General features: G+C 39.3%; 1 protein-coding gene across 2 annotated transcripts in view; it reads right to left on the reverse strand.

Moving 5' to 3' along the window:
- DGKI (diacylglycerol kinase iota) overlaps positions 1-26,359 on the reverse strand; it is a 453,118-nt gene that overhangs the window by 177,238 nt on the left and 249,521 nt on the right. For both annotated transcript variants that reach the window (XM_049641924.1, XM_049641923.1), the window contains exons 13-19: positions 23,586-23,699; positions 22,050-22,187; positions 17,954-18,032; positions 9,145-9,200; positions 8,149-8,211; positions 5,735-5,740; positions 4,509-4,515 (exon numbers count right to left, since the gene is read on the reverse strand). In XM_049641924.1, coding sequence (XP_049497881.1) covers positions 4,509-4,515; positions 5,735-5,740; positions 8,149-8,211; positions 9,145-9,200; positions 17,954-18,032; positions 22,050-22,187; positions 23,586-23,699 — 463 coding nt within the window. The remainder of the gene's footprint in view (positions 1-4,508; positions 4,516-5,734; positions 5,741-8,148; positions 8,212-9,144; positions 9,201-17,953; positions 18,033-22,049; positions 22,188-23,585; positions 23,700-26,359) is intronic.

A 26,359-nucleotide genomic window follows, 5' to 3' on the forward strand; every position in this document is an offset into this window, starting at 1 on the left:
TGTCATTTGCAAATATCTTTTCCCATTCCGTTGGTTGCCTTTTAGTTTTGTTGGTTGTTTCCTTTGCTGTGCAGAAGCTTTTTATCTTCATAAGGTCCCAGTAATTCACTTTTGCTTTTAATTCCCTTGCCTTTGGGGATGTGCCGAGTAAGAGATTGCTACGGCTGAGGTCAGAGAGGTCTTTTCCTGCTTTCTCCTCTAAGGTTTTGATGGTTTCCTGTCTCACATTCAGGTCCTTTATCCATTTTGAGTTTATTTTTGTGAATGGTGTGAGAAAGTGGTCTAGTTTCAACCTTCTGCATGTTGCTGTCCAGTTCTCCCAGCACCATTTGTTAAAGAGACTGTCTTTTTTCCATTGGATGTTCTTTCCTGCTTTGTCAAAGATGAGTTGGCCATACGTTTGTGGGTCTAGTTCTGGGGTTTCTATTCTATTCCATTGGTCTATGTGTCTGTTTTTATGCCAATACCATGCTGACTTGATGATGACAGCTTTGTAGTAGAGGCTAAAGTCTGGGATTGTGATGCCTCCTGCTTTGGTCTTCTTCTTCAAAATTACTTTGGCTATTCGGGGCCTTTTGTGGTTCCATATGAATTTTAGGATTGCTTGTTCTAGTTTCGAGAAGAATGCTGGTGCAATTTTGATTGGGATTGCATTGAATGTGTAGATAGCTTTGGGTAGTATTGACATTTTGACAATATTTATTCTTCCAATCCATGAGCAGGGAATGTCTTTCCATTTCTTTATATCTTCTTCAATTACCTGCATAAGCTTTCTATAGTTTTCAGCATACAGATCTTTTACATCTTTTGTTAGATTTATTCCTAGGTATTTTATGCTTCTTGGTGCAATTGTGAATGGGATCAGTTTCTTCATTTGTCTTTCTGTTGCTTCATTGTTAGTGTATAAGAATGCAACTGATTTCTGCACATTGATTTTGTATCCTGCAACTTTGCTGAATTCATGTATCAGTTCTAGCAGACTTTTGGTGGAGTCTATCGGATTTTCCATGTATAATATCATGTCATCTGCAAAAAGCGAAATCTTGACTTCGTCTTTGCCAATTTTGATGCCTTTGATTTCCTTTTGTTGTCTGATTGCTGATGCTAGAACTTCCAGCACTATATTAAACAACAGCGGTGACAGTGGGCATCCCTGTCGTGTTCCTGATCTCAGGGAAAAAGCTCTCAGTTTTTCCCCGTTGAGGATGATGTTAGCTGTGGGCTTTTCATAAATGGCCTTTATGATCTTTAAGTATGTTCCTTCTATCCCGACTTTCTCAAGGGTTTTTATTAAGAAAGGGTGCTGGATTTTGTCAAAGGCCTTTTCTGCATCGATTGACAGGATCATATGGTTCTTCTCTTTTTTTTTGTTAATGTGATGTATCACGTTGATCGATTTGCGAATGTTGAACCAGCCCTGCATCCCAGGAATGAATCCCACTTGATCATGGTGAATAATTCTTTTTATATGCTGTTGAATTCGATTTGCTAGTATCTTATTAAGAATTTTTGCATCCATATTCATCAGGGATATTGGCCTGTAGTTCTCTTTTTTTACTGGGTCTCTGTCTGGTTTAGGAATCAAAGTAATACTGGCTTCATAGAATGAGTCTGGAAGTTTTCCTTCCCTTTCTATTTCTTGGAATAGCTTGAGAAGGATAGGTATTATCTCTGCTTTAAATGTCTGGTAGAACTCCCCTGGGAAGCCATCTGGTCCTGGACTCTTATTTGTTGGGAGATTTTTGATAACCGATTCAATTTCTTCGCTGGTTATGGGTCTGTTCAAGCTTTCTATTTCCTCCTGATTGAGTTTTGGAAGAGTGTGGGTGTTTAGAAATTTGTCCATTTCTTCCAGGTTGTCCAATTTGCTGGCATATAATTTTTCATAGTATTCCCTGATAATTGTTTGTATCTCTGAGGGATTGGTTGTAATCATTCCATTTTCATTCATGATTTTATCTATTTGGGTCATCTCCCTTTTCTTTTTGAGAAGCCTGGCTAGAGGTTTGTCAATTTTGTTTATTTTTTCAAAAAACCAACTCTTGGTTTCGTTGATCTGCTCTACAGTTTTTTTAGATTCTATATTGTTTATTTCTGCTCTGATCTTTATGATTTCTCTTCTTCTGCTGGGTTTAGGCTGCCTTTGCTGTTCTGCTTCTATTTCCTTTAGGTGTGCTGTTAGATTTTGTATTTGGGATTTTTCTTGTTTCTTGAGATAGGCCTGGATTGCAATGTATTTTCCTCTCAGGACTGCCTTCGCTGCATCCCAAAGCATCTGGATTGTTGTATTTTCATTTTCGTTTGTTTCCATGTATATTTTAATTTCTTCTCTAATTGCCTGGTTGACCCACTCATTCGTTAGTAGGGTGTTCTTTAACCTCCATGCTTTTGGAGGTTTTCCAGACTTTTTCCTGTGGTTGATTTCAAGCTTCATAGCATTGTGGTCTGAAAGTATGCATGGTATAATTTCAATTCTTGTAAACTTATGAAGGGCTGTTTTGTGACCCAGTATATGATCTATCTTGGAGAATGTTCCATGTGCACTCGAGAAGAAAGTATATTCTGTTGCTTTGGGATGCAGAGTTCTAAATATATCTGTCAAGTCCATCTGATCCAATGTATCATTCAGGGCCCTTGTTTCTTTATTGACTGTGTGTCTAGATGATCTATCCATTTCTGTAAGTGGGGTGTTAAAGTCCCCTGCAATGACCACATTCTTATCAATAAGGTTGCTTATGTTTATGAGTAATTGTTTTATATATCTGGGGGCTCGGGTATTTGGCGCATAGACATTTATAATAGTTAGCTCTTCCTGGTGGATAGACCCTGTGATTATTATATAATGCCCTTCTTCATCTCTTGTTACAGCCTTTAATTTAAAGTCTAGTTTGTCTGATATAAGTATGGCTACTCCAGCTTTCTTTTGGCTTCCAGGAGCATGATAAATAGTTCTCCATCCCCTCACTCTCAATCTAAAGGTGTCCTCAGATCTAAAATGAGTCTCTTGTAGACAGCAAATAGATGGGTCTTGTTTTTTTATCCATTCTGATACCCTATGTCTTTTAGTTGGCGCATTTAATCCATTTACATTCAGTGTTATTATAGAAAGATACGGGTTTAGAGTCATTGTGATGTCTGTATGTTTTATGCTTGTAGTGATGTCTCTGGTACTTTGTCTCACAGGATCCCCCTTAGGATCTCTTGTAGGGCTGGTTTCGTGGTGACAAATTCCTTCAGTTTTTGTTTGTTTGGGAAGACCTTTATCTCTCCTTCTATTCTAAATGACAGACTTGCTGGATAAAGGATTCTCGGCTGCATATTTTTTCTGTTTAGCACACTGTAGATATCGTGCCAAGCCTTTCTGGCCTGCCAAGTTTCAAAGGAGAGATCAGTCACGAGTCTTATAGGTCTCCCTTTATAAGTGAGGGCACGTTTATCCCTTGCTGCTTTCAGAATTTTCTCTTTATCCTTGTATTTTGCCAGTTTCACTATGATATGTCGTGCAGAAGATCGATTCAAGTTACGTCTGAAGGGAGTTCTCTGTGCCTCTTGGATTTCAATGCCTTTTTCCTTCCCCAGTTCAGGGAAGTTCTCAGCTATAATTTGTTCAAGTACCCCTTCAGCACCTTTCCCTCTCTCTTCCTCCTCTGGGATACCAATTATGCGTATATTATTTTTTTTTAGTGTATCACTTAGTTCTCTAATTTTCCCCTCATACTCCTGGATTTTTTTATCTCTCTTTCTTTCAGCTTCCTCTTTCTCCATAACTTTATCTTCTAGTTCACCTATTCTCTCCTCTGCCTCTTCAAGCCGAGCCATCGTGGATTCCATTTTGTTTTGCATTTCGTTTAAAGCGTTTTTCAACTCCTCGTGACTGTTCCTTAGTCCCTCGATCTTTGTGGCAAGAGATTCTCTGCTGTCCTGTATACTGTTTTCAAGCCCAGCGATTAATTTTATGACTATTATTCTAAATTCACTTTCTGTTATATTATTTAAATCCTTTTTGATCAGTTCATTAGCTGTTGTTATTTCCTGGAGATTCTTCTGAGGGGAATTCTTCCGTTTGGTCATTTTGGAGAGTCCCTGGCGTGGTGAGGACCTGCAGTGCACTTCCCCTGTGCTGTGGTGTATAACTGGAGTTAGTGGGCGGGGCCGCAGTCCGACCCGATGTCTGCCCCCAGCCCACTGCTGGGGCCACAGTCAGACTGGTGTGTGCCTTCTCTTCCCCTCTCCTAGGGGCGGGATTCACTGTGGGGTGGCGTGTCCCGTCTGGGCTACTTGCACACTGCCAGGCTTGTGTTGCTGGGGATCTGGCGTATTAGCTGGGGTGGGTAGGCAAGGTGCACGGGGGGTGGAGGGGCAGGCTTAGCTCGCTTCTCCTTAGGTGATCCACTCCAGGAGGAGCCCTGTGGCAGCGGGAGGGAGTCAGATCAGCTGCTGGAGGTTTGGCTCCGCAGAAGCACAGAGTTGGGTGTTTGCGCGGAGCGAGCAAGTTCCCTGGCAGGGACTGGTTCCCTTTGGGATTTTGGCTGGGGGATGGGCGGGGGAGATGGCGCTGGCGCCTTTGTTCCCCGCCAACCTGAGCTCTGCCGTCCGGGGGCTCAGCAGCTCTCCCTCCCTTTGTCCTCCAGCCTTCCCGCTTTCCGCGCAGAGCTGTTAACTTATGACCTCCCAGACGCTAAGTCGCGCTTGCTGTGGGAACACAGTCCGTCCGGCCCCTCCGCTTTTGCCAGCCAGACTCGGGGGCTCTGCTTGGCCGGCGAGCCGCCCCTCCGCCCCGGCTCCCTCCCGCCAGTCCGTGGAGCGCGCACCGCCTCGCCGCCCTTCCTACCCTCTTCCGTGGGCCTCTCGTCTGCGCTTGACTCCGGAGACTCCCTTCTGCTAATCCTCTGGCGGTTTTCTGGGTTCTTTAGGCAGGTGTAGGTGGAATCTAAGTGATCGGCAGGACGCGTTGTGAGCCCCGCGTCCTCCTACGCCGCCATCTTCCGGAACAGTCCTCGAACAGAAATCTTTTCTAATTTTCTACTTTTTCTTCCTGGAAAATGTATCAGCGACTCTGGGAATTCGTCAAATTACATAAAGATGGGTACCTTACAATGTATCATGCTTTATCAAGTTTTCTTACATATTACTACCTTTAAATTTTGTGTCTTTTTAGAACAGCAGCTTTCACCTTCTCCTACTTCAAACACACAAAGGAAAATATCCGCATATAAAATAGTTCCTGTACAAAAGTTCACGTATTGATAAATCATAAGGAGAACAGAGAATGCTGTATGTAGGATTTTGTTATTGTCCTATGCTTTTTTTTAAATTTTTTTTTTAACGTTTATTTATTTCTGAGACAGAGAGAGACAGGGCATGAATGGGGGAGGGTCAGAGACAGGGAGACACAGAATCTGAAACAGGCTCCAGGCTCTGAGCTGTCAGCACAGAGCCCGACGCGGGGCTTGAACTCACGGACCACGAGAGCATGACCTGAGCCTAAGTCGGCCGCTTAACCGACTGAGCCACCCAGGCACCCCTGTCCTATGCTTTTTTTGATATAGTATTCATACAAACACTTTACATTTGTGGGAGAGATTAACAATGACTTCATCCTGTGGCAAAAATGAAATGGTCTGTTGTTATCTACACATCGGCTCACTAGCTAATCTTCTATCCTTTTCATCTCTCACTCAAGAAAACATAGAGTGATGTCCTTATAGAAATATCCTGGGTCCCTGTGTAATACATCACACTGGTCAGTAATTGTTGTTTCAAAGACCTGTTTTAAACAAGGGAAGCAAACTCTTCTGAAAGATTATATGATTCCTCCAAGGTCATATACCTCATAAAGGTAGACCTAGGACTGAATCCCAAACATTTAGATCTTGTTTCTAATATTTTTTCTCCTCCATACAAAAAAGATAGGGTTACACAAACAAATCCACCTGGAATTTTTCCTGTACTGGCTGACATCAAATCTTCCCTAGTAACTAGGCCGCCATTTTCACTTCTCTGTAAGCTTCCTTTAATTCCTGCTATATAAGCCACCTGGGAGTGAGACATTCCTCAACAAGGGGGCTGTTAGATGTGGGAAACAAACTGTCTAGTGGTTAGGGAGTATATAGAGTTTAATTTCACTGCAGCTGACTTCAACAGTCAACGCCATTCAATATGGACACTGCCCCCGGGCATGTGCCACCGCCATTCCTCTTAGTGTGAAAAATACTGGAAAAACAGGGCAAGTTTATTTTTGGCTGGGTTGCCAGGAGCTGAAGAAACAGGGGAAGTTTGATGGGAGGTTGCTTAAATTTTAAGCTATTTAAATTTTATAGCCATAATTTTATCAATAAAAGAGCTTCATAGCTCAGTGGACCATTCATTGTCTTTCTTGCCTCTAGCTTTAAGAAGGCAGAACCTCCATTTTCAAGAGTCTTTATGACTAAGAGATGCTTGTTTTCACTGCTATTGCAAGAGAACTGAATTACCTGAATGTGATGCCAAGGGTCGTGGACAGCAGTGGTAATAGCCTCTGTCTCTTCTTTCAACTGACTTGTCCAATTTGTTGGCATATAATTTTTCATAATATTCTCTTAAAATCCTTTGTATTTCTGTGGTGTTGGTTGTTATTCCTCCTCCTTCATCTCTGATTTTGTTTATTTGAGTTCTCTCTCTTTTTGTCTTGATGAGTCTCACTAAAAGTGTCTCGATTTTGTTTATCTTTTCAAATAACCAGCTCCCCATTTTATTGATCTTTTTTCTATTGCCTTTTTAGTCTCTATTTCATTTATATCTGCTCCAATCTTTGTTATTTCCTTCATTCTATTGGCTCTGGGCTTTGTTGTTCTTCTTCTAGCTCCTTTAGATGTCAAGTTAGGTTGCCTGAAATTTTTCTTGTTTTTTGAGATCGGTCTGTATTGGTATAAACTTCCCTCTTAGAACTGTTTTTGCTGCATGGTGATTACAAATTTTAATTTATATCCCTCTCCTGATCCTCTCCATACTCATATATATTTTTCTCTATTCTAATGTATTTCTGTTATTTTGTCCCCTCTCATCACATATCCTATTCTTTATCTATGCTATGATAAATTCATGCATTGCTATATCCCACTTCTTTCTCATTTCTTTTTCTTTAGACAGTTATATTCAACAAAGTCACCTGTGCTCCTTTTTTAACTTGGTTACTATAAGGAAACATTTTATGTCTTTCTTAATAAGTAATAATATGATATTTTAAAATATAGCTCCTAGAGAAAAGGTAACTTTCCTTCTCTCATGCCTCCAAGGAGTGTGTGTCTAAAACCTGAGATAGAAACAGCACCAAAAACAAACTAACCAACCATTTAGTGGTGAAGAACCTTGGCCAGGCTACAGGCTACAGAGGGAATCATTACAAAATAATTAAATAAATACGTTTTTCTAAAATGGAGACTCCTCAAATAGCCCTGGAATAAAGATATTTGTTTGGTGAGCATCTATTTCTACATCAAGACTCAGCTCGACATCACTACTTTGATGAAGTTTCCCTGAACCCACCATGGTCGGTTTCCATTTCCTTCTTTGTGCCACCACCATAATGCATACATTGTCAACAACATTAATTAAATAGTATTATGCAATGACTTACATGCCCATTTCTGCAACTGAACTGTTGATTTTCTTCAGGAGTGAAACTAGCTGTCCATCCATCCACAAGACTAAGACATTTCCCAACACAGAGCTAAATTCTCAGAAATGTTGGTTGAATGAACTATATGAAATCATCCCTGAAATTAATGTGGCCCATTGATTAATCTAAGTATATAACCTGGTATTTGGGGTACATTTTTTGCCGCATATTTATATTCAAATGAAATGAAGGAAAAAATATGATAAAAAGAGGGGAAGGCAAACCATAAGAGACTCTTAAATACAGAGAACAAACTGAGGGTTGATGGGGGGGAGAGGGGAGAGGGAAAAACGGATGAAGGGCATTGAGGAGGGCACTTGTTGGGATGAGTACTGGGTGTTATATGTAAGTGATGAATCACTGGGTTCTACTCCTGAAACCAATACTACACTGTATGTTAACTAACTTGAATTTAAATAAATACATGATAAAAAAACAACAACAACAAAAAAAAAAAACAAATGAAACGAGTCAATACATTCAGTACTTACAACAACTTTAACATGTTTGGAAAGATCTCTAGAGCTTCTCTGTAGAAAATCAGAAAAAGCTGCCTACAACCACAAGGAGAAAAAGGGGGAAAAATAAACTTAATCACATGGTTATGCCAAATCCTTGCTTATGTATTATAGATAGTTCCTATTGCTTCTGAATTATTCAAAAATATAAAACAAGGGTTTTTTTTCTGAATCCAAAACAAAATGCAGTGGCTGTCAAGATGAAAACTTTCTTTGTTTTCAAACTACAACCTATAATACAATTTAAGAACACAGTAGAAAAGTAAAAGAGTAGATAATTCCAAGGGTCAATTTGAAGATGTATTTTGACAACCTTTCTTGACCTCTTACTTGACTATAGGGTGCTGAAATCATCTTTAACTTGCCATTAAGAATGTCTGGCTTCACCCTCTCCCTTTTCATTTCAATTCTCTCTATGCAGTGGTGTAAATTAACTACATTTTCTTTAAAATCAGTGTTTTGGAGGACTTTCTGCCTCCCCTCTGCCTAGCCATTCATCCCCAGGGATGTTCCTGAGAAGAAGGAAACAAGACCCAATTTACTCATATATAAGCTTCCATGAGGAGCTACACCTTCTGTCAATTTCTCATCCAAACATCGATGCATACGTACTGCTGTGCACACCACATTCCAACCCAGGCTTTTCCACGCATCTTTCAGGCTGCCTAACTCCCCCATTCTCTCAATTGGCTTTGATGTTTTTCACATCACTCCTTGAATGTCATCTCCTCAGTCAACATGAAGCTTTAAGGCTTTAAAGTTCAAAGATGATGAACACCAGCTCTCTTTCTACCAACTTAATAAGTATATTTACTTTTAAGCCAAGACATTAAACCTTAAGCATTATATAGACATCCTTGTAAACATCCGAGACGTGTAATTATTTTTAATATAGTTAAGTATCCTTATTACCAATAGTGAATTAGTATTAAATAACATGTAATAATTTTAAGTGTAATGTATACTTACCCCTGCATAGAACATTTTATTTCGAAAACGACTGTTGAATTTCTCTGGATTTGCTTCTGTAAAAGGAGACAGGTAGTTTTGTTATAGAGACCTCATTAAAGGTAATGGCCTCCATCAGCACTCTTCCTCCCCCTCCCTCCCCACCCCACAGATCCATCAGACTCAAGAGCCTTATCATCTTTTCCTCAGTTATACGCCAGTTGGTAAAGTTGTCCAGTGCTACAAAAGTATAGCCCCCAAATGGCAGCATCAGCATCAATTGGAAGCTTGTTAGAAATGCAAGTTATTAGACTCTGCCCCAGACCTACTGAATTATAATGCTTAGGGGACGGTGTCTAGGAATCATGACTTAACAAGTTCTCTAGTTGATTTGCATGTACATTAAAAATTCAGACACTCTGGGGTGCCTGGGTGGCTCAGTCTGCTAAGCGTCCCACTCGATTTCAGTTCAGGTCATAACCTCACAGTTGGTGGGGTCAAGCCCCACGTCAGGCTCTGTGCTGACAGTGCTGAGCCTGCTTGGGCTTCTCTCTCTCCTTTTCTCTCTGCTCCTCCCATGCTGCTGCACTCACTCGCTCTCGCTCTCTATCTCAAAATAAATATTTATTTATTCAGAATAGAGGGTTGGCAGGGACATAGGACAGGGGTGATAGGACAAAGGGAGGGTGTTGAGGGGTGATTATTTGCTTTGACTTCTATAGGGCATGTCTTCTATCAACTATTCACGCAGCTTCCAAATGTAATTAAATATGGAAAATTTGGATAAAAATTGTAATAGATAATTTGCTTTTACATTTTTCTAAAACTCCAAACTACCATCTGTGCTCTTGTTGGCAACAGGCTTTGAAAAATTATCTGATTTACTGGAGATCTATAAATATACATATATGCAGGTGAACTGCTAACTGGACTCAGGACATAGAAGGCTGAAAAGTGGTTTAATTTTGATTTTGATCCTGTTTATCATATAAGTTGAAGACTACAAAAAGGCTAAACAAGATTCTGCATCAGAGAACGCTGACATGAATTCAAGGGATTATAAAATCCCTAAGTGAAGTATTATTTCCTTACATTCTTTCTAGTAGAATTCGGAGACATTCCAAAGGGACCTACTGTCAATGTTTTTCATTCTGCTATTTTATCCCATATGCTCATTAATGTCTTCTTAGGGCAAGGTCTCTCTTCAAATTGTTTCTCATCAGGCAGCTGGATGACTAGCTTAAAACGGTTCAAGTCCTGGACCTATGTTTGAACAGCAAATCTCAACAACTGTCTAGATGAAGAAAATAGCAAAGAGCTCACTCACTATGATTGGGCAGAATACGAGCTACACGATTTCAGGAAATAATCCAAGACAAGGGATTACTAGGTTATTCTCATGATTATTAGACTATATTATTAGCACATGACAGGGAAACGGGGTGAAAGCTTGCAAACTTTAAAAAGGTAGTATTTTGTACATCGGCTCTTAAGAGTTTTGGTATATTTAGGTTTCTGTATCTCACATCTTTCCTTAAATATTCACTCTGTTCTATTGAATTAAGTACTCTAAACCCTGGAAACAAAATAAAACAAGTTAAAGGCTAACTTGCAGGTTATCCTAAGCGAAAAAAAGATCAAAGTGGTACTAAAATGCTCTATCTCCCTGGTCCCCATTTGTGGACCCAGAATTCACCATTTTTTACAGTCTGGGCCTTTAGGATAAATTTGGCTGCTGAGTAACACTGGTTTTTTGTTTGTTTGTTTGTTTGTTTGTTTGCTTTTACCTTTCTTAACCAAGATTTGGCTGGGTGTCATTTTCAATTCCGTTAACTCTTTCTTGCTTTTATGGAATCAGAGGCAAAATTAGAATTTTTGTTGTTATGCAATTTATCATGGGTACATAGTCCCTGATTTTAAAAAGAATGAAAGAAATAAAGTCAGATCTGGCTATCAAGCAAGTTATAATAAAGAACTGAAAACAGCACACACATTTCTGGCAGAGTTTTTTGAGGGCACCAACATCCACAGCTATTAAGTAAATTATATATCAACTATTAACATTTACTTTTTAAAAACATTAATTATGGTTTGGAAAGATTCACATTCTTAAGAGGTTTCCTATGAGCCTAAGGTTTTTTTCTCTTTAAAAAAAAATAGTTTCATCTCAAGAGAAAGAGAATGCTCTGTAAGACCCAAACAGACTAGAAGAAAATGAAAAAATAAACGGAGTGTTTGGTGATTCCATTGACGCAGCTGATGAAAAGAGTCACTTCAGATGTAATTTACCTAGATTAAATTCAATTAATATGCAAAACTAAACAAGATCAAGACACTAGCATTTAAAGAGATGTCAGAGGGATAACAGTAGGGAAGTCACACATGTGCTTTAGCCTAGAGAACAGAAAAGGTGGAGGTAAATTCTGTTATCTCTCCTCATAGTATAATGGTATCACACTGTGAGCTCCCTGATTGAACCTGCCCTGATAGTTAAACCCTGTTTCCATTTTAATATCTCCCCTATTCCAAATAGCCTCAGAAACAACGGCTGCCTGGAGCTGAGACAGATGTCAGCTAGCTTTAGAGCTTTGCTACTCCTTGCAGAAGCCAGGCCATAGGAAAGCAAGGGGTAGCTTGCAAAAAACAGTACTTAATCATTCCTTAGTGGCTCTTAAAGGGTTGAGTGGCTGAATATGTCTATGTGTATGTGTAAGAAATGACAGGTCTTTGAGGAGGACCAAGGAACATAGACCCTAGCTGTATCAAGAAAAGGGGACATACAGAATTGGGACAGGGCCAGGAAGAAAGTTTAAGCATTCTTGATCCTTAAGGGAGTTGTATCTGCTAATTGGTATGAGGTCAACCATGAAAGGCCATTCTCAAGAAATGCCAATAATCCTCAAAGTATACCAAGACTCCAAGAGTGGAAGTATCCGTGGCTTATTGCTGAAGTTCTTTGACTGCCCATCTTCCTCTTCCACAAGAATAGGGTGTAACCAAGTGAGATCTAAACATTCACTGTGTATGTCTAGGCCATTAACCTATTTATAACCTGTCTGGACACCAACATTAATTGTATTAGTTTTCTATTCCTGAAAACTTGGCAGCTTAAAATATCATTTATTTTCTTATTCTCTGGGCCAATATCTGGACGGGGCTCTCCTGAGCCCTCTACTTTGGGTCTTACAAGACCAAAATCAAGGCGTCAGTCTGCAGGACTCTTCTCTGGAGGCTCTAAAAAGGATTCACTTCAGACCTTATTCAGTAGTTGGCTAAATCTATTTCCTTATGGTTGAAGGAATGAAGTTCTTCCATGCTGTTGTTGGCTAGGGTTCATTCCCAACTTCTAGAGCCCTCCTGCAGACCTTGGCTTGGGATCCCCTCCACCATCAAAGCCAGCAGTGGCACATCAAGTCCTCACACTTCAGATCTATCCAACTCTGCCACATCCCTCTAACTTCCTGTTCAACTTTCCACTTACCCTTTTAAGGGCTCATGGTATTATGTTGGGCCCACTCTGATAATCCAGAATTATCTTCCCATCTTAAGGTTAGCTAATTATTAACCTCAGTAACATTAAAAAAGTCTTTTTGCCAAGCAAAATAACCTAACCAACAAGCATGACACCAAATGGCAAAGGTCATAGAGCCAAAATTCTACCTACCATCGCCCACCATCTGGCCCCCATGATTCACATTCTTCCCATATGAAAAACATTCATTCCCTCCAAGATCCCCAAAGGTCTCATCCCCATTAGGGAATTAACTCAAAATCTAAAAATCTCACCTAAATCTTATTAGCTCAAACTTCTCAAATCTCAACATCTAAATCACCTAAATGATTTGGCTTTAGATATAAGCCAGTTGTAATGATAATAAGGCTCTGGGTATAATCAATTCCATTGATTTAATATATTAATCCTATCTTTATGTACAACACAGTAATATCTGTGCCACCAGAACAGGATCCTAAAACCTACTTTTGTCTGTAATTGGTCTGGCATATTAAGGGAGATATTCATAAATATGAGTTCAACTCTATGTTTATGAAAATCAATAAGCAATTTGAACTCCACAGAACTCACAGTTTCCATATTCTCTGTATTAGATATGTACCTAATCTTAAGACTTCAGCTAAGTATACATAAATGATTCCAAAATCTATGCCCACAATAACAACACCACCTTCAATTCAAATCGTATGCATCAAAAAGATCTTTTCTTCCAATGTCATCTCCCATTAAGGACAAATATTTTACCGACATTATTCATTTTTTAACACCATTGAAAAAAATCTTTCATTATGTATTAATTGGACATCCTAACCCATCTTTACCACAAGCTCATTTGTTCCTATGCTGTCTGAAATGCCCTCACCAACTTTAGCTCTTTTCTACATATATCACACTCTTCCTTTATCTCTCAGCTCCCTCCTACCCTTTCTGGAAATTTTACCCCAATATCTTTTTTTCTGGCAAACTCCTATATTATTTGCTGCCTATACAACTAATCTTGTCCTTACTATATCCTCCTTTCTACTGTTGCCTTTTATATTATATATGGGGCCTATCTCCCAATTGCACTTTCCATTATTGTAACACTTATTGAGATAGCCATAGACTTGGCACAGGGAATGTAAGAAGATACGGTCTTTTGCCCTCATGAGTTTAGAGTGGAGGAGATGGGTTTGAAAATCAAAGTAAAACATCACATTTTATATGCCATACACAGATCAGATGAAGTCAGAGTCCCACGTAAAGGGAATGATCAAAAAAGTGTTCCAGAGGCAGGTACACTTGATTCTTGAACGAAGAGTGAGTGCCATACAGAGGTTCAAAATGGAAAATAATTTTACAGAGAACCTTGGACAGTGACAGTTTCTCCAGAGCAAATCGTGCTTGAGTCTCAGTACCTACACATGAGACTGGTAGTATGTCCTTTGCAGTGATGATGAAATTTAGCAAGCCACTGAAATATCTTTTTAAGGAAATCTGTTCATTTATGAAACATTCATAATCCTTGGAAGCATGCTGATCTGCATGTTTCTGTATATTCAGTGAAAATAGTAAATCTTAAGTCAAATTTAAATACTGCCTCCTCTAGAGTCATAACTGTATTTTCCTGACATTGAAGCATAAGGTTCAACTCTGCTGAATAGGTAATTTCAGTGAGGCAGTAAAATTTAAGCATCACATCTCAGGTTAAAAGTTTGAGGTGCTGAATATCCTTCATGTTCAAAAAAAAAATGACCATCTAATTCATTTACCTGGCAAAGGGAGACCTAACTTTGCCACCTGATAACCATAATCATTGTTAACATGGCTATACATTAATAGATGGGAATATTTTCAATGTACTTCCTCAAGCACTGTCATAATGCAGTAATTATTAAAGTTCTGGGCAAGATTCCAACTGACAATTAAATGACCAAGTCTATTACATCTCCAAATCCTGTTCCAAATGACTGCACTTGCTGATATGCAAGCAACAGTTCAACCGTGCATGGTATAGCCACTTTAATAAGAAGCCATCTCTATCTTCCAATAAAATGAACTAAACCTACCTTCTGATCAAATATAGAAACCCAAATTATTCAAATGTTTGCATTCTTTATGTACAAAGTCAGTCAAAATGTTAAGACTATCTTTATTCCCTGCTTTACTACCAGTAATTCTAAAAGCACTTACACAGTAATGTCACTAAGAAACTATCTCAAATGTCTTTAATTATCCCCTCTATTTGATGGACTATTTCACATTTATGCCAAAAACTGTTTCAGCAATTACAATTTTAAAGACTCTGCCTTAGTGAGATCTGTATTTATGACCCATTTCATATAGATAGATTAGTATGATTCCCAAATACACACACACACATCTGGAGAAAAAGAAGTAAAATAATCCTTTCACTGCCCGTGTGTGTGTGTGTGTGTGTGTGTGTGTGTTCACTAATACCTAATAGGTTATTCCATCCCAGCTCATTCTTTATAATGGCTCTCATGAGGCTTTGAGTCACCCTCCAACTATTTCATGGCAAATGATACAAGTTTTGTCATGACCCCTCAAACTGTGAGTGTCTGCATTTGAGAACAGTATGAAATCTCAACTCTTAAGTGTTCTTGGCTTGAGAACAGCCAAGAGAATAACCAATGAAATAAGAAAGTCTGCACCTATTGAAAATGTGGCCAGACTATCTTTTCCTTCTGCAAGTGAACTTAGATCTCTTGACTATCCAGGTAAAAAATATGGGGAAAATCCAAACAGAAAACAGTAAAAAGTGAGAAGAAGGAAAAGAAGAAGAGGAAGAAGAAGAGGAAGAAGAAGAACAACAACAACAACAACGAGGAGGAAAGAAGAAGAAGAAGAAGAAGAAGAAGAAGAAGAAGAAGAAGAAGAAGAAAAGAAGAAGAAGAAGGAGGAGGAAAGAAGAAAAGAAGAAAAGAAGAAGGAGGAGGAGGAGGAAGAGGAAAGAAGAGAAGAAGAAGAAGAAAAGAAGAAGAAGAAGAAGAAGAAGAAGAAGAAGAAGAAGAAGAAGAACCACCACCACCACTACCACCACCACCATGGGTAATTATACTTTTCATCATGAATTAATGCAAAATGAATAGATAAACAGATATTAAGAAGTCCACACCTCTGGTCTAGGTCTATCAACCAGCAAATTTGGTTCCTGCATTTTGTGAATACTTATTTCCCTATCATCTTCACAAATATTGCAGCCCTTTGTCTCAGTCAACATCAGTTCCCCCCATCAGCCCTTCAGGGGTTGGTTTTCAAGGGCTTGAGCTTCCATGCAGAGCAGATGACTGCGGTTCCATTTCATGCTGCATGAAAGCACTATGCTAAGCCTCAACAATAAACTATTTGAAGACCAATGCTTGGCATCTTGTAACCAATTGTTTTGTAATCACACACATACTAAACGATGTACATATACATATACCACAGTTTGCGTACTCCTCTCTCGAATGAAATAGTCCCATAACTTCAAGAAAAAAAAAAGAATCACTTTCCTTTAAGAATTCTAAGCCTGGTGTTTCCACCTTGACGTTTCTTTCTGCTTTTTTCACTCTGAGACGCAGAAGTTTCATCATAGTACAAGGAAGTGTGTCATTAGGAGACTGTCAGATTAATTAGACAAAATATTTGGCTCCCTAAAATGAGCTCATTGTTTGCCACTTACTCATTTAAGCCTCTTTTCATGCCAGGATGTCTATTTTGGAAGATTCATGCATTGGTGATAATTATAAGTATTATTAAGAAACTTAAGGATTTTATTAGGAAGCCCAGATCCAGAGTCTCCTGAAGAATATGAGGGAAAAAAATGGGTTAAGAAATGAGGAAAGTAATTTCCATTTACTTCCCCAAATTAAGTCTCCTTAAATATAGAGAGACCAACAGACTATAAATGTGGTCCCTAACGTAGGACTCTGCATATCTGAATAGTTGTCTATGGCAGGGCGGTGGGAGGGTGGTGGTGTTCCTGATCTGGGTATTTGATATTTGTGGTTCTGTAATCAACCAACTTTTCAGAGACAAAAGTCAAACTATGGCTCTCTCTTTGGTCAGTATTGCTTTTATTTCACACAGCATTTGACCTTCCAAGCTTCATGAAAGCAGGAAGGCAAAGCCTACCAAAATTCCTGAATTCAATTTGAGACTTACAAGTTTGGACTTCACTTAGATTTTGCATTGTAACACCCTTAATCCCACAACTTCACTCTTGACCTTTAGTGCCTAAGAGTGTTATCAGAATTTTCTCTGTGTTAATACTAGAATCCGAACATTTGAATTCTAGCCTTAAGGTCTCTGTATTTCAAATGCTAGGAGTTAAAACCACTTCTGCTCTTGAAGAATCTGGAAAAAAAGAAGTAAAATAATCCTCTCATTTATGCCTTTTATCTCACAACGCACTTATACTAACCTGTAGCGGGGCACTATTTTGGTTATATATTAACATATTCACAAGGGACTAGGTACAGGCATAGATCCAGGCAAAGACACAGATGTACATATTATATTACTAAGAAGAGATTTTAAGAGAGAGATGAAGAGACACTGAGTGAGCATGAGCACAGAAGATTGGAGATTCAAAACATAAGCTCAAATCCTAAACTTTCCCAGCTCTGAATGGCATGAGAAATCTTTTTACGAAGTGTTTAACTCCTTGACATTATTTCATCTTATCTCTTTCAAAAGTGGTTTTGTTCCCTAATTGTGACCCCATCTCTTTTAGCCCCTGAAACTACTACTGGGTCTCATTCACTCCTCTTTCTCATCCGATGGGTATTCCCCGCACCTCTGCAACCAATCAAATCACCACCATACCATTTCTTTCAACCCAAACCACCTATCAGTTTCCCCTATTGTTCTAAAATGCCTTTTGTCTCTCTTACGCACACAAAGAGGACTTGAATGTTTTTGCTACCAGATTTCAATGGCCCTGGTTTATATGAAGTGTTGGACTTTAACAACTGGTGTTTCCGGAAGCTGTGAAGATCCTAATGACTCTAGTGAAAGAATCTTCATCACTTCCTAGTAGTTCACTAACTTCAAAGTTTCTAGTCAAACTTTAAAATTAGTAGTCCGAGACCTGGAACGTACACCTAGTGCCGTCCTTTACCATCTTTGAGACTCTAAATAAGTGGGTCTCAGGGACCTATTTGAAAGAAGCTCCTATCTCACTAGCTCCCAAGGTTGCCATGAAAGTTAAAATGAAGCAACACTGAAGCCCACTGTCAACACTTAGGTGATATGCAAACAGAAGGGAACATGCAAAACACCTGCTGGAAACTTCCTCCCTGGGAGATGGAAATGGGACGTTGTCCTCACCTCTGGATTCATGGAACTCCAGTGTGACGTGGGCATCAAATCCAAGGCTGAAGTAATTATTGAAAACATTCAGAGGAAGCTGCAATGATGAACAAAGTAGAGGTGAAGTGGTGTGTAACCAGACAGAGTCAAGGAAAGCCTGATGCCAGGCACCTGTTTCTGGAGCAATCCCTGGGAGAGAGAGAAGCCATAACCCGAGGGACAAGGTTTTGTGTAGAAAGAACACAGATTTTTGAATTCATTAGCGAAAGCTCAAATCAAATAACACTCCCAAGGATTTTAAATAGGATAGGAAACAAGTGACACAAATACAAATTATTAAATGAGAACTGGTCTTGCAGATATTAGTAAGAGAGCCAAATTCAGCTCAGGGAAACACATGTACAATAGTTACAAAGAATCGGGGCGCCTGGGTGACTCAGTTGATTAAGCATCCGACTTCAGCTCAGGTCATGATCTCACAGTTTGTGAGTTCGAGCCCCGCATCAGGCTCTGTGCTGACAGCTCGGAGCCTGGAGCCTGCTTCAGATTCTGTGTGTGTCTCTCTCTCTGCCCTTCCCTTGCTCATGCTCTGTCTCTCTCTCTCTCAAAAATAAATAAACAGTAAAAAAAAATTTTTTTAAGTTACAAAGAATGATTCACTAAGTGGGGTGCCTGGGTGGCTCAGTTGGTTAGGCGTCCAACTTGGGCTCAGGTCATGATCTCACGGTCTGTGAGTTCGAGCCCTGCATTGAGCTCTGTGCTGACAGCTCAGAGCCTGGAGCCTGCTTCGCATTCTGTGTCCCCCTCTCTCTCTCTGCTCCTCCCCTGCTCACTCTCTATCTCAAAAATAAATAAACATTAAAAAAATATTTAACACTAAAAAAAATTTTTTAAAAGAATTAATTCACTAAACAAACTTAGAGAGTCGATTCAATTGCAAGGATCATGTGCAAGCTACTTAATTAGAGGATATACTTCTTTGAGAATTTATGTTCACCATATTAATATTGCAACTTAAAATGAATAACATTTAATATGCTTACCCTTTGGTTTTTTAAAATCTATTTTGACATAGGTCATAAGCAATTATGCAGTGGTAAACATTCAGCTATCCTTGATTTATAGGGAAAGAAATATACATGTGTATACATATTTGTCAGTATCATCCAGATTTCTATTCAGTCTATCAGACCTTGGATCTTTAATATGATCATGAAACATGCAGATACACATGCAGGGACATACACAAGCCTTCCTAGAGTCCTCTGGGTCCCTGGCTGTTAGCAATGCCAGCTCCATAAAGGAGAGGACAATACAAACTAAAATCCTTCATCAAAAGTGCAAAATTCATGTGCTTTTAAGGCTTCAATGTTAGAACAATCAGAAAAGCATGTGGAAAGTGCTAGAAAGGAAACTGTAGTTCTTCCACTTTTCCTTCGGCAGCTCAGAGTGGAAAGTAAATGTTAAATTAAATAGGCAATTTTTATCTCAGCTTGGATAATGTTTCCAGATAATTATCAGGTTTAGACTCCAGACAGAAATATACTTGTCTTCTGTTAGAAATAAGTGTTTAACCCTCAAGATCCCAAAAGTAAGTTTATTGCACTGTTTTATGCGTCCCTTGATCAGCAAGATTTTGTTTGACTAGAATGTGGACCTTGTCCCATTAAGAGATAAATGAAATGAGAGGGAGAGGAACAGAAAGAGATATTAATACAGAAAAAAAAAAAAAAAAAAAAAAAACAGATTGCCTTGGCCTCCAATGGAAGGAAAGAATGAAGGCTCCCCACCCCCAACCCCGATGGGAGGTCCCGAGTTAGAGCTTGTAACAATTCAGAGGTCAAATCAGCCCCCTTAGAAATGGCTACAACTGACTCCAGAACAGGGGAGAAAATAAATACAGAGCAGTGCCAAAATCATGTCTTATTCTCCTGGCTTCATATTTGAGAATGTCCAGTTCCTGCACTTAATCAAAATACCAAGCCTGTGTAATGAGAGCAAGGGTTGGTGATCTTGCCAAAAGCACAGATAGGTTCATCTCTACCATTTATGTTTTCTTGGCTACAATTCTAACCCATGTCTTAGCATTCACTGATAACTCAGGAGAACATTTGGTTACCATCCCCTAAATAATACCCCAGTTTAGACTTTTATTAAATTCTTATTCACATCTTTCAGGAAAAATTGCCTCAATTTTCTACACATCTCAAAAATCCAATTTTTCAAAGCCCTTTAATTATCTGGATTAATGTTTCCTGGCTGCACCAAGGAGTCTTTCCATTTCTTAAGCTGTCAGGAAGAGATGCAAATAGAGATTTCTCTTGAGGGCCTAAGCATTCTAAGATTGGTGGAGAAAGGACCTTAAATTTCCATACAATTATTTTTTCACTTTGGCTATTTTCTACCCAATTTCTATAGGTCAGATACATTAGAAAGTATCATATCCCAAGATGATACCTGCAGTTTAAGCAACATTGTGACATTATGAATGCAAATCAACTAAGCAGTCATGGTATCTACTAGAAACCTTATAATTTCTGGATCATGGTTTAGGGGAAAAAACATGAAGAGAAGATAAAACGTATTTTCATTTATATTAGCCAAATAAGAAACTTGAGTGTTTATCACAATTGGTTAGGATCATGGTGTCGATAAATAAATAGATTTTGGTTGGGTTCAAAAGGATAGCTGGTTCAATTTATTTTAAAGCAGCAATGCCCATGACAATAAATGTGAAAGAAAGAAAGAAAGGAAAGGAAAGGAAAGGAAAGGAAAGGAAAGGAAAGGAAAGAAAAGAAAAGAAAAGAAAAGAAAAGAAAAGAAAAGAAAAGAAAAGAAAAGAAAATACCCAAGACAATCTTGACCTCAATCATTGGCATAATCCAATAAAGCAGAGATGTCATTTAAAGTACAGATTCCGAGAGCCACCTGGGTGGCTCAGTCAGTTAAGCGTCTGACTTCAGCTCAGCTGACTTCAGCATCATCTTCCAATCCAGGAGTTTGAGCCCCCATGTCGGGCTCTGTGCTGACACTCAGAGCCTGGACCCTACTTTGGATTCTGTGCCCCTTCCCCACTCATGCTCTCTATCTCTCAAAAATAAGTAAACGTTAAAAAAAATTTAGGGGCACCTGGGTGGCTGAGTCAGTTAAGCTTCCAACCTGGGCTCAGGTCATGATCTCACGGTTCATGAGTGTGAGCCCCCCTGTCAGCACAGAGCCTGGAGCCTGCTATGGATTCTGTGTCTCCCTCTCTCCTGACCCTCCCTTGCTCTCTCTCTCTCTCTCTCTCTCTCTCTCAAAAATAAACATTAAAAAATTTAATAAGAAAAAATTTTTTAAAAATTTAAAGTACAGATTCTGATCCTTCAACCTGCATTTACTTCAGCAGAATCGATGGAGACTGGGCCCCATAATCTGCATGTTTCACGGACACATGTGGAGTTTCTTATGCATGAAAAACTTTGTAAACACTCTCATAGAAGAAAAGTGGAAAGTAATATGCAAGGAGAGTTTACTTGGCAACCTGTCAAATTTATATGAAATTGAGGTGCGAACTTCGAACCAAATTTACCACCAAAACTCTGCACTAACATGTGTACAATTGTGTCTTTTCATTTGTCTTGGGTGGAAATGAAAGCTTCATCACTGAAGGAAAAATATGAAATTAAAACATTTATTTAGGCATCTTCAAGTCCCAACCAAGTGATGAAACTGGCTCAGTTAATACTTCCTAAACGTAAGAGATATTTAGTATCAGACAAGACATCTCAGGAGGTTATCTTTCTATCAAAAAACCATATGCCTAATGCTTCAGAATATCCATATTTTTTCACCATCCCATAGGTTCTGAGATGCAGTGCTTGAGAGATCAGAAAATGAATATATGTATTTCTGGTGTGGAAGACAAGGAGTAGGAGATCTCAGTCTTTAGAAGTCAATGAGGCAGAATCATTGAGTAGCGTTAGACTCCTAGCCCCCGGGGCCATAAACTCAAACATTATCCTGTTATCTCATAGGAAGGAATCAGCATATGATTCTCCAGCCAGGAGTGTATTTCCTGTCACTCAGGCACATGCTCCAGGATTCCTCTCTGCTGAAGAAAGAGCTCTCTCACCTTACACACACCATCTTCAAGTTCTTCTGGAGGCAAGTCTGGGTTTCTTTCCACGTGGAGGTTCCAGCGATCCAGCTGTACAATTGTCCCGTCTTCGACTTGGCAAAGGATCTTCGAAACAGGTTCATCAGTGTAGCCCTAAGGAATCAAAGAATATACCCACTGCCATCTGGAGTAGCGAACAGTACAGCCAAAGGTATTTCATGCAAGCAAGAGCCCTTCTGCTGTAGCTCTGTTTATTTTGCGATTAGCAAGGCTGGGAAAGTACACTGTTTTCCTTGAGGTACTTAGAATCTAAGACAAAAGTCACAGGTAACGTGCATAGAGATACTGCTCAACTGGTTTGAGCTTAGTAATTTTTGCCAGCACCAAGAACCAGTAGTCACCGGTAGGCATTTGAGGGCCATGCTGGATAGCTGCTTCCATCAGAGTGACAAGAGGACTCCCCAGGTCTCCTACTAGAGGAATTTGAGAGACACATAGGACAAGTATGTGTGGAAAAGGAGGAAAGGAATCCAGGTGGCATATGAGAGACAACTTTTTCAATTAACATTACACTTCACCTCCCTAACCTTGCAGTGGGACACCGTTCTTTCCATGGCTGAAGGCAAGTCTGTCTGAGGCACAGCCCTATTATGCAACCACTTAATACTTGAGCATGTATTTACTGGCAGCATGATTATTAAGGATAGTCAAGTCTCTCATTTGGATGTGAGGAGTCAACAGTGATAAATATATTTACATGAAGCAACTAATTTATTATCATTTATACTATGCTCACTGTAGGAGGTCAATTCACCCAATGCCAAATTCATATCTGCTAATATCTGAAGAGAATTAAAACCTAATGGAGGACAATTCACCCAAAGGTCAAATTCATATCTGCTAATATCTGAAGAGAATTTTCATGGAGCCCAGTCCAATCTCTCATATGAGCAGATAAAAAGCTGGTGGGGCTGCATATGTTAGCATATTGTGCCTCCTTACTATCTTAACACTGTAAAAATGTTAATAAAAGAGCTGGTGAGTGACAGGTAAACTTCTTCCACTAAGCTTAACTAAAGTTGGCTGTATGGTGGGAAGGACAGTTGGCTATCTGTTTCACAAAGCCACGATAACACCAAGCAGAAAACCAAAATGCTCAATAAAACCCGTAACTCTCTTAAACAAAGGACTGTAATCTGAACCAGATTTGCTCTTCTGGCCAAGACTGAGGGTCAGGATCAATTCAGGTCCGTGTGCTTGTTTTACATAAAGACTTGAGGCCAACCCACCCACCACCTTTCAATGGATACCTCAAGAAGCCCCAGGCCTGTGTACCAACCCCCACTTTTTATACCATACTTTCTTCTCTAGATGATTCTAAATTTGAACTGAAGAAGGTCCCAGATAAAACCATGAAGCAGGGGCACCCTAATTCTCCATTCTAACTTATTCTTTGGACAACAGTAGCATATTCCCTTCCCGTTAGAACATCTGTGGATTCAGGGACCCCCCTGCTTGATGGCATGGGTGGTCCCTGGGAACAGTTCTTACCCCTCCCCAGTTGAGAGTTCGAGCCAGGTCGTTCCCAGTTCCCAGTGGAAGGACCCCGACGGGAGGCTGAGGGCTCAGTTGCAGTTCATCCAGAATAGAAAGGATCCAGCCCACCTACAGACATTTCGGGGGCCAGAAGAGATATGAGAAAGATAGGTAAGTTACAAAGACAACCTGAGAGAAGGAAGCTTTAAAAAGCAAATGATATAGTTTGACTTTTCTTTAAAATATGTACGATTTAATCTGGTAGTCAAGAAACAGACCACTTATCTCAAACAGTTTCAAAATGGTGAGTCCCTAAAGGGAGAAGGACCATTTTGTTTATGCTGTCATATAAGCAAAACTGGACCCACTCATCTGTATGTTTAACTTGAGATCTACCTTCAAATTTAGACCAGTTTAAAATCTGGGGAGGTTTACAATATAGGCATTGGAGACAATACAAGACTTATAATCAGACTGAATTTCAATTTTGGTCACACTCGCTACATCATCTTGATTAAATTATTTAACCTCACTGAGATTTATTTACCTGATTTTCAAAATGGAGATAATGCCTACCTCACAAGACTGTTTACAGATTAAACTAAAATGCATATAAAGCCCTTAATATGGTCTATGAAAGCACTAATTAAATGGTTACCCTCCATAACACCATCTTAGAAATTAGTAGCATTTTCCTAATGATCCCCATATTCTCTGTAATGAAACATTATGAAAACATAATTATGCATGGTCCTAGTACTTATTATAAGTTCAGGCAGAAAATAGATACTTATATACTAGAATCATATTCCCATTTAATCTTTTTCTAAGATAAATAATACTTTAGGTTTGGTCTTATAACTATTTAGAATAATTACCCAAAACCTGGAAATGGCAAAAAGAAACTTGCATATCCTCACAAAGTCCTACTAAGGTGGCATTTTACAGGCCTAAGAACTTTATAACTGTAGGCTAACTGGAATATTTCTGTCCTGTGGATACACAAAGATCGAGAATAGAAGATTATGTTAAAGGTTATGGTTTTATTCCCCCATATGGCCATAAACCGATTTTATCTCACATTTAGAAAAATTGTTTTGGAAGAAACTACATAATCCTTTCCCTCTACTTCTCCAATAAGTCAACTCTATCATCTTGCTGGATGCGAGGAGCTAAATAAATTTGAGCTAAGCTCTTCGTCAAAGAACTAAATAAATTTGACATGCATTCATTCTACATTTGTATGAGTCCTATTTTATTTTTTTTAATAGTACTTTAACAGTATATGTAGTGCACACTACATATAAAACACAGAACTAAGCAACTGAAATAAGATGAATGAGCTGGAACAAGGTAAGTTAGACTGGATGCCTGCTCCCAAGGAGCTTACAAGGAACAAGGAGAGAGACAATCACTGCTTTCCATGTGCTGACTTCTGAGCAAAGTTCTCTTATTATTAAACTTCAAAATGACTCTGTAAGGTAGGTAGAAGTCTCATCTCCATGTAATAGATAAGGAGGCCAAAACTTGGTAATATCATACCATTACTATGGTAATATCATACCATTTATGTAGTACAGATCGCATTCAAAATTAGGTATGCTAAACCCCAAGGCTGACCTCTTAGCCACTCTGGGACAGAGAGCCTTTCAGTAAAGACCCAAACCCTGTTCCGGATAGGGCCTGACCATGCTGAAGACAGAGGCATATACTTTTGGAATCTCTGGAATGATGGAGAAACCTTAGAAATTGCTCAAACCAATTCAGTTAATTTGCAGATTTATTAACTGAGGTGCAAAGAGGTCAAGCAATTTGCTCAAGACTAGATAATTAGGAGTGTCAATGTCATGATCTTATCAGGTCTCTTGACTCCATCTAAAATCCTTTCACTACCACAGTATTCCTTCCAGGATGTAAAACTTGACCGTCCATCAAGAAGCCTGAAATTGTGCTTACCTTCTAGAAAGGCATACCCCCGTGTTCACCCAATATGATGAACTAAAAATCCAGATCTAAAGAAGTGTCCAAAAATCCCTCCACTCCCTGGGCAATTCCCTCCCAGACAACTTCTTAGGTTCTGACCTAACACTTTCTTAGTTGTCTCACACACAGTACAAACAAAGCTTGCTAATGAAGTGTAAGGGGAAAAAGAGTCAGATGCTAAAATAGATCTGATGACTATGCTAGATACCGTTCTTGCTCAGCTACCTGTGCACAAACTACACACAGTAGAAGCAGATCCCTCTAGTAAACTACAAGACATGAAAACTCAGAAATCCCAACAATCGGGGGTCACTGATTGCAGATGCAAATAGCCCTGAGAACTAGAGACTCAGAAATGCAATGGAACTCTAGAAATTCGAACTCAACATCCCATATAAAGAAGGCAATCTCTTTACAACTTTTCTAAGAGATGATCACTGTGTCTCCCCCTTATGAACTGTACTCACAAATCTGTCTACTTTCTTTCAGGTAGATTTAAATTGGAAATTCGTTTCTTATGCATAGTTGAAACAGGTTTCTCTTTTCTTGTTGGGATAATGTCATGTGTTCACATTTCCGATGCCCAATGCACTCCAGACACCAACGATAGGAAAAATAAACCCTCAGGGACCAGAAGCAAAGCAAACACAAAATGGCAAGCAGATGAAGCCAGGAGTTTGGCTTCTGTCTGATAACAGGGAGTAGAAGTTCACCCCTCCTGACAGGGAGCCATGTATGAATAAGGGTCCCTCTTGGCCAGTGGGAGAGAGGCTGGAAAAGAATGTGAGAACCCCTGCCTGAGGCCA

The sequence above is a fragment of the Panthera uncia genome, chromosome A2, assembly GCF_023721935.1.
Source record: "Panthera uncia isolate 11264 chromosome A2, Puncia_PCG_1.0, whole genome shotgun sequence".
Classification (NCBI taxonomy): domain Eukaryota; kingdom Metazoa; phylum Chordata; class Mammalia; order Carnivora; family Felidae; genus Panthera; species Panthera uncia.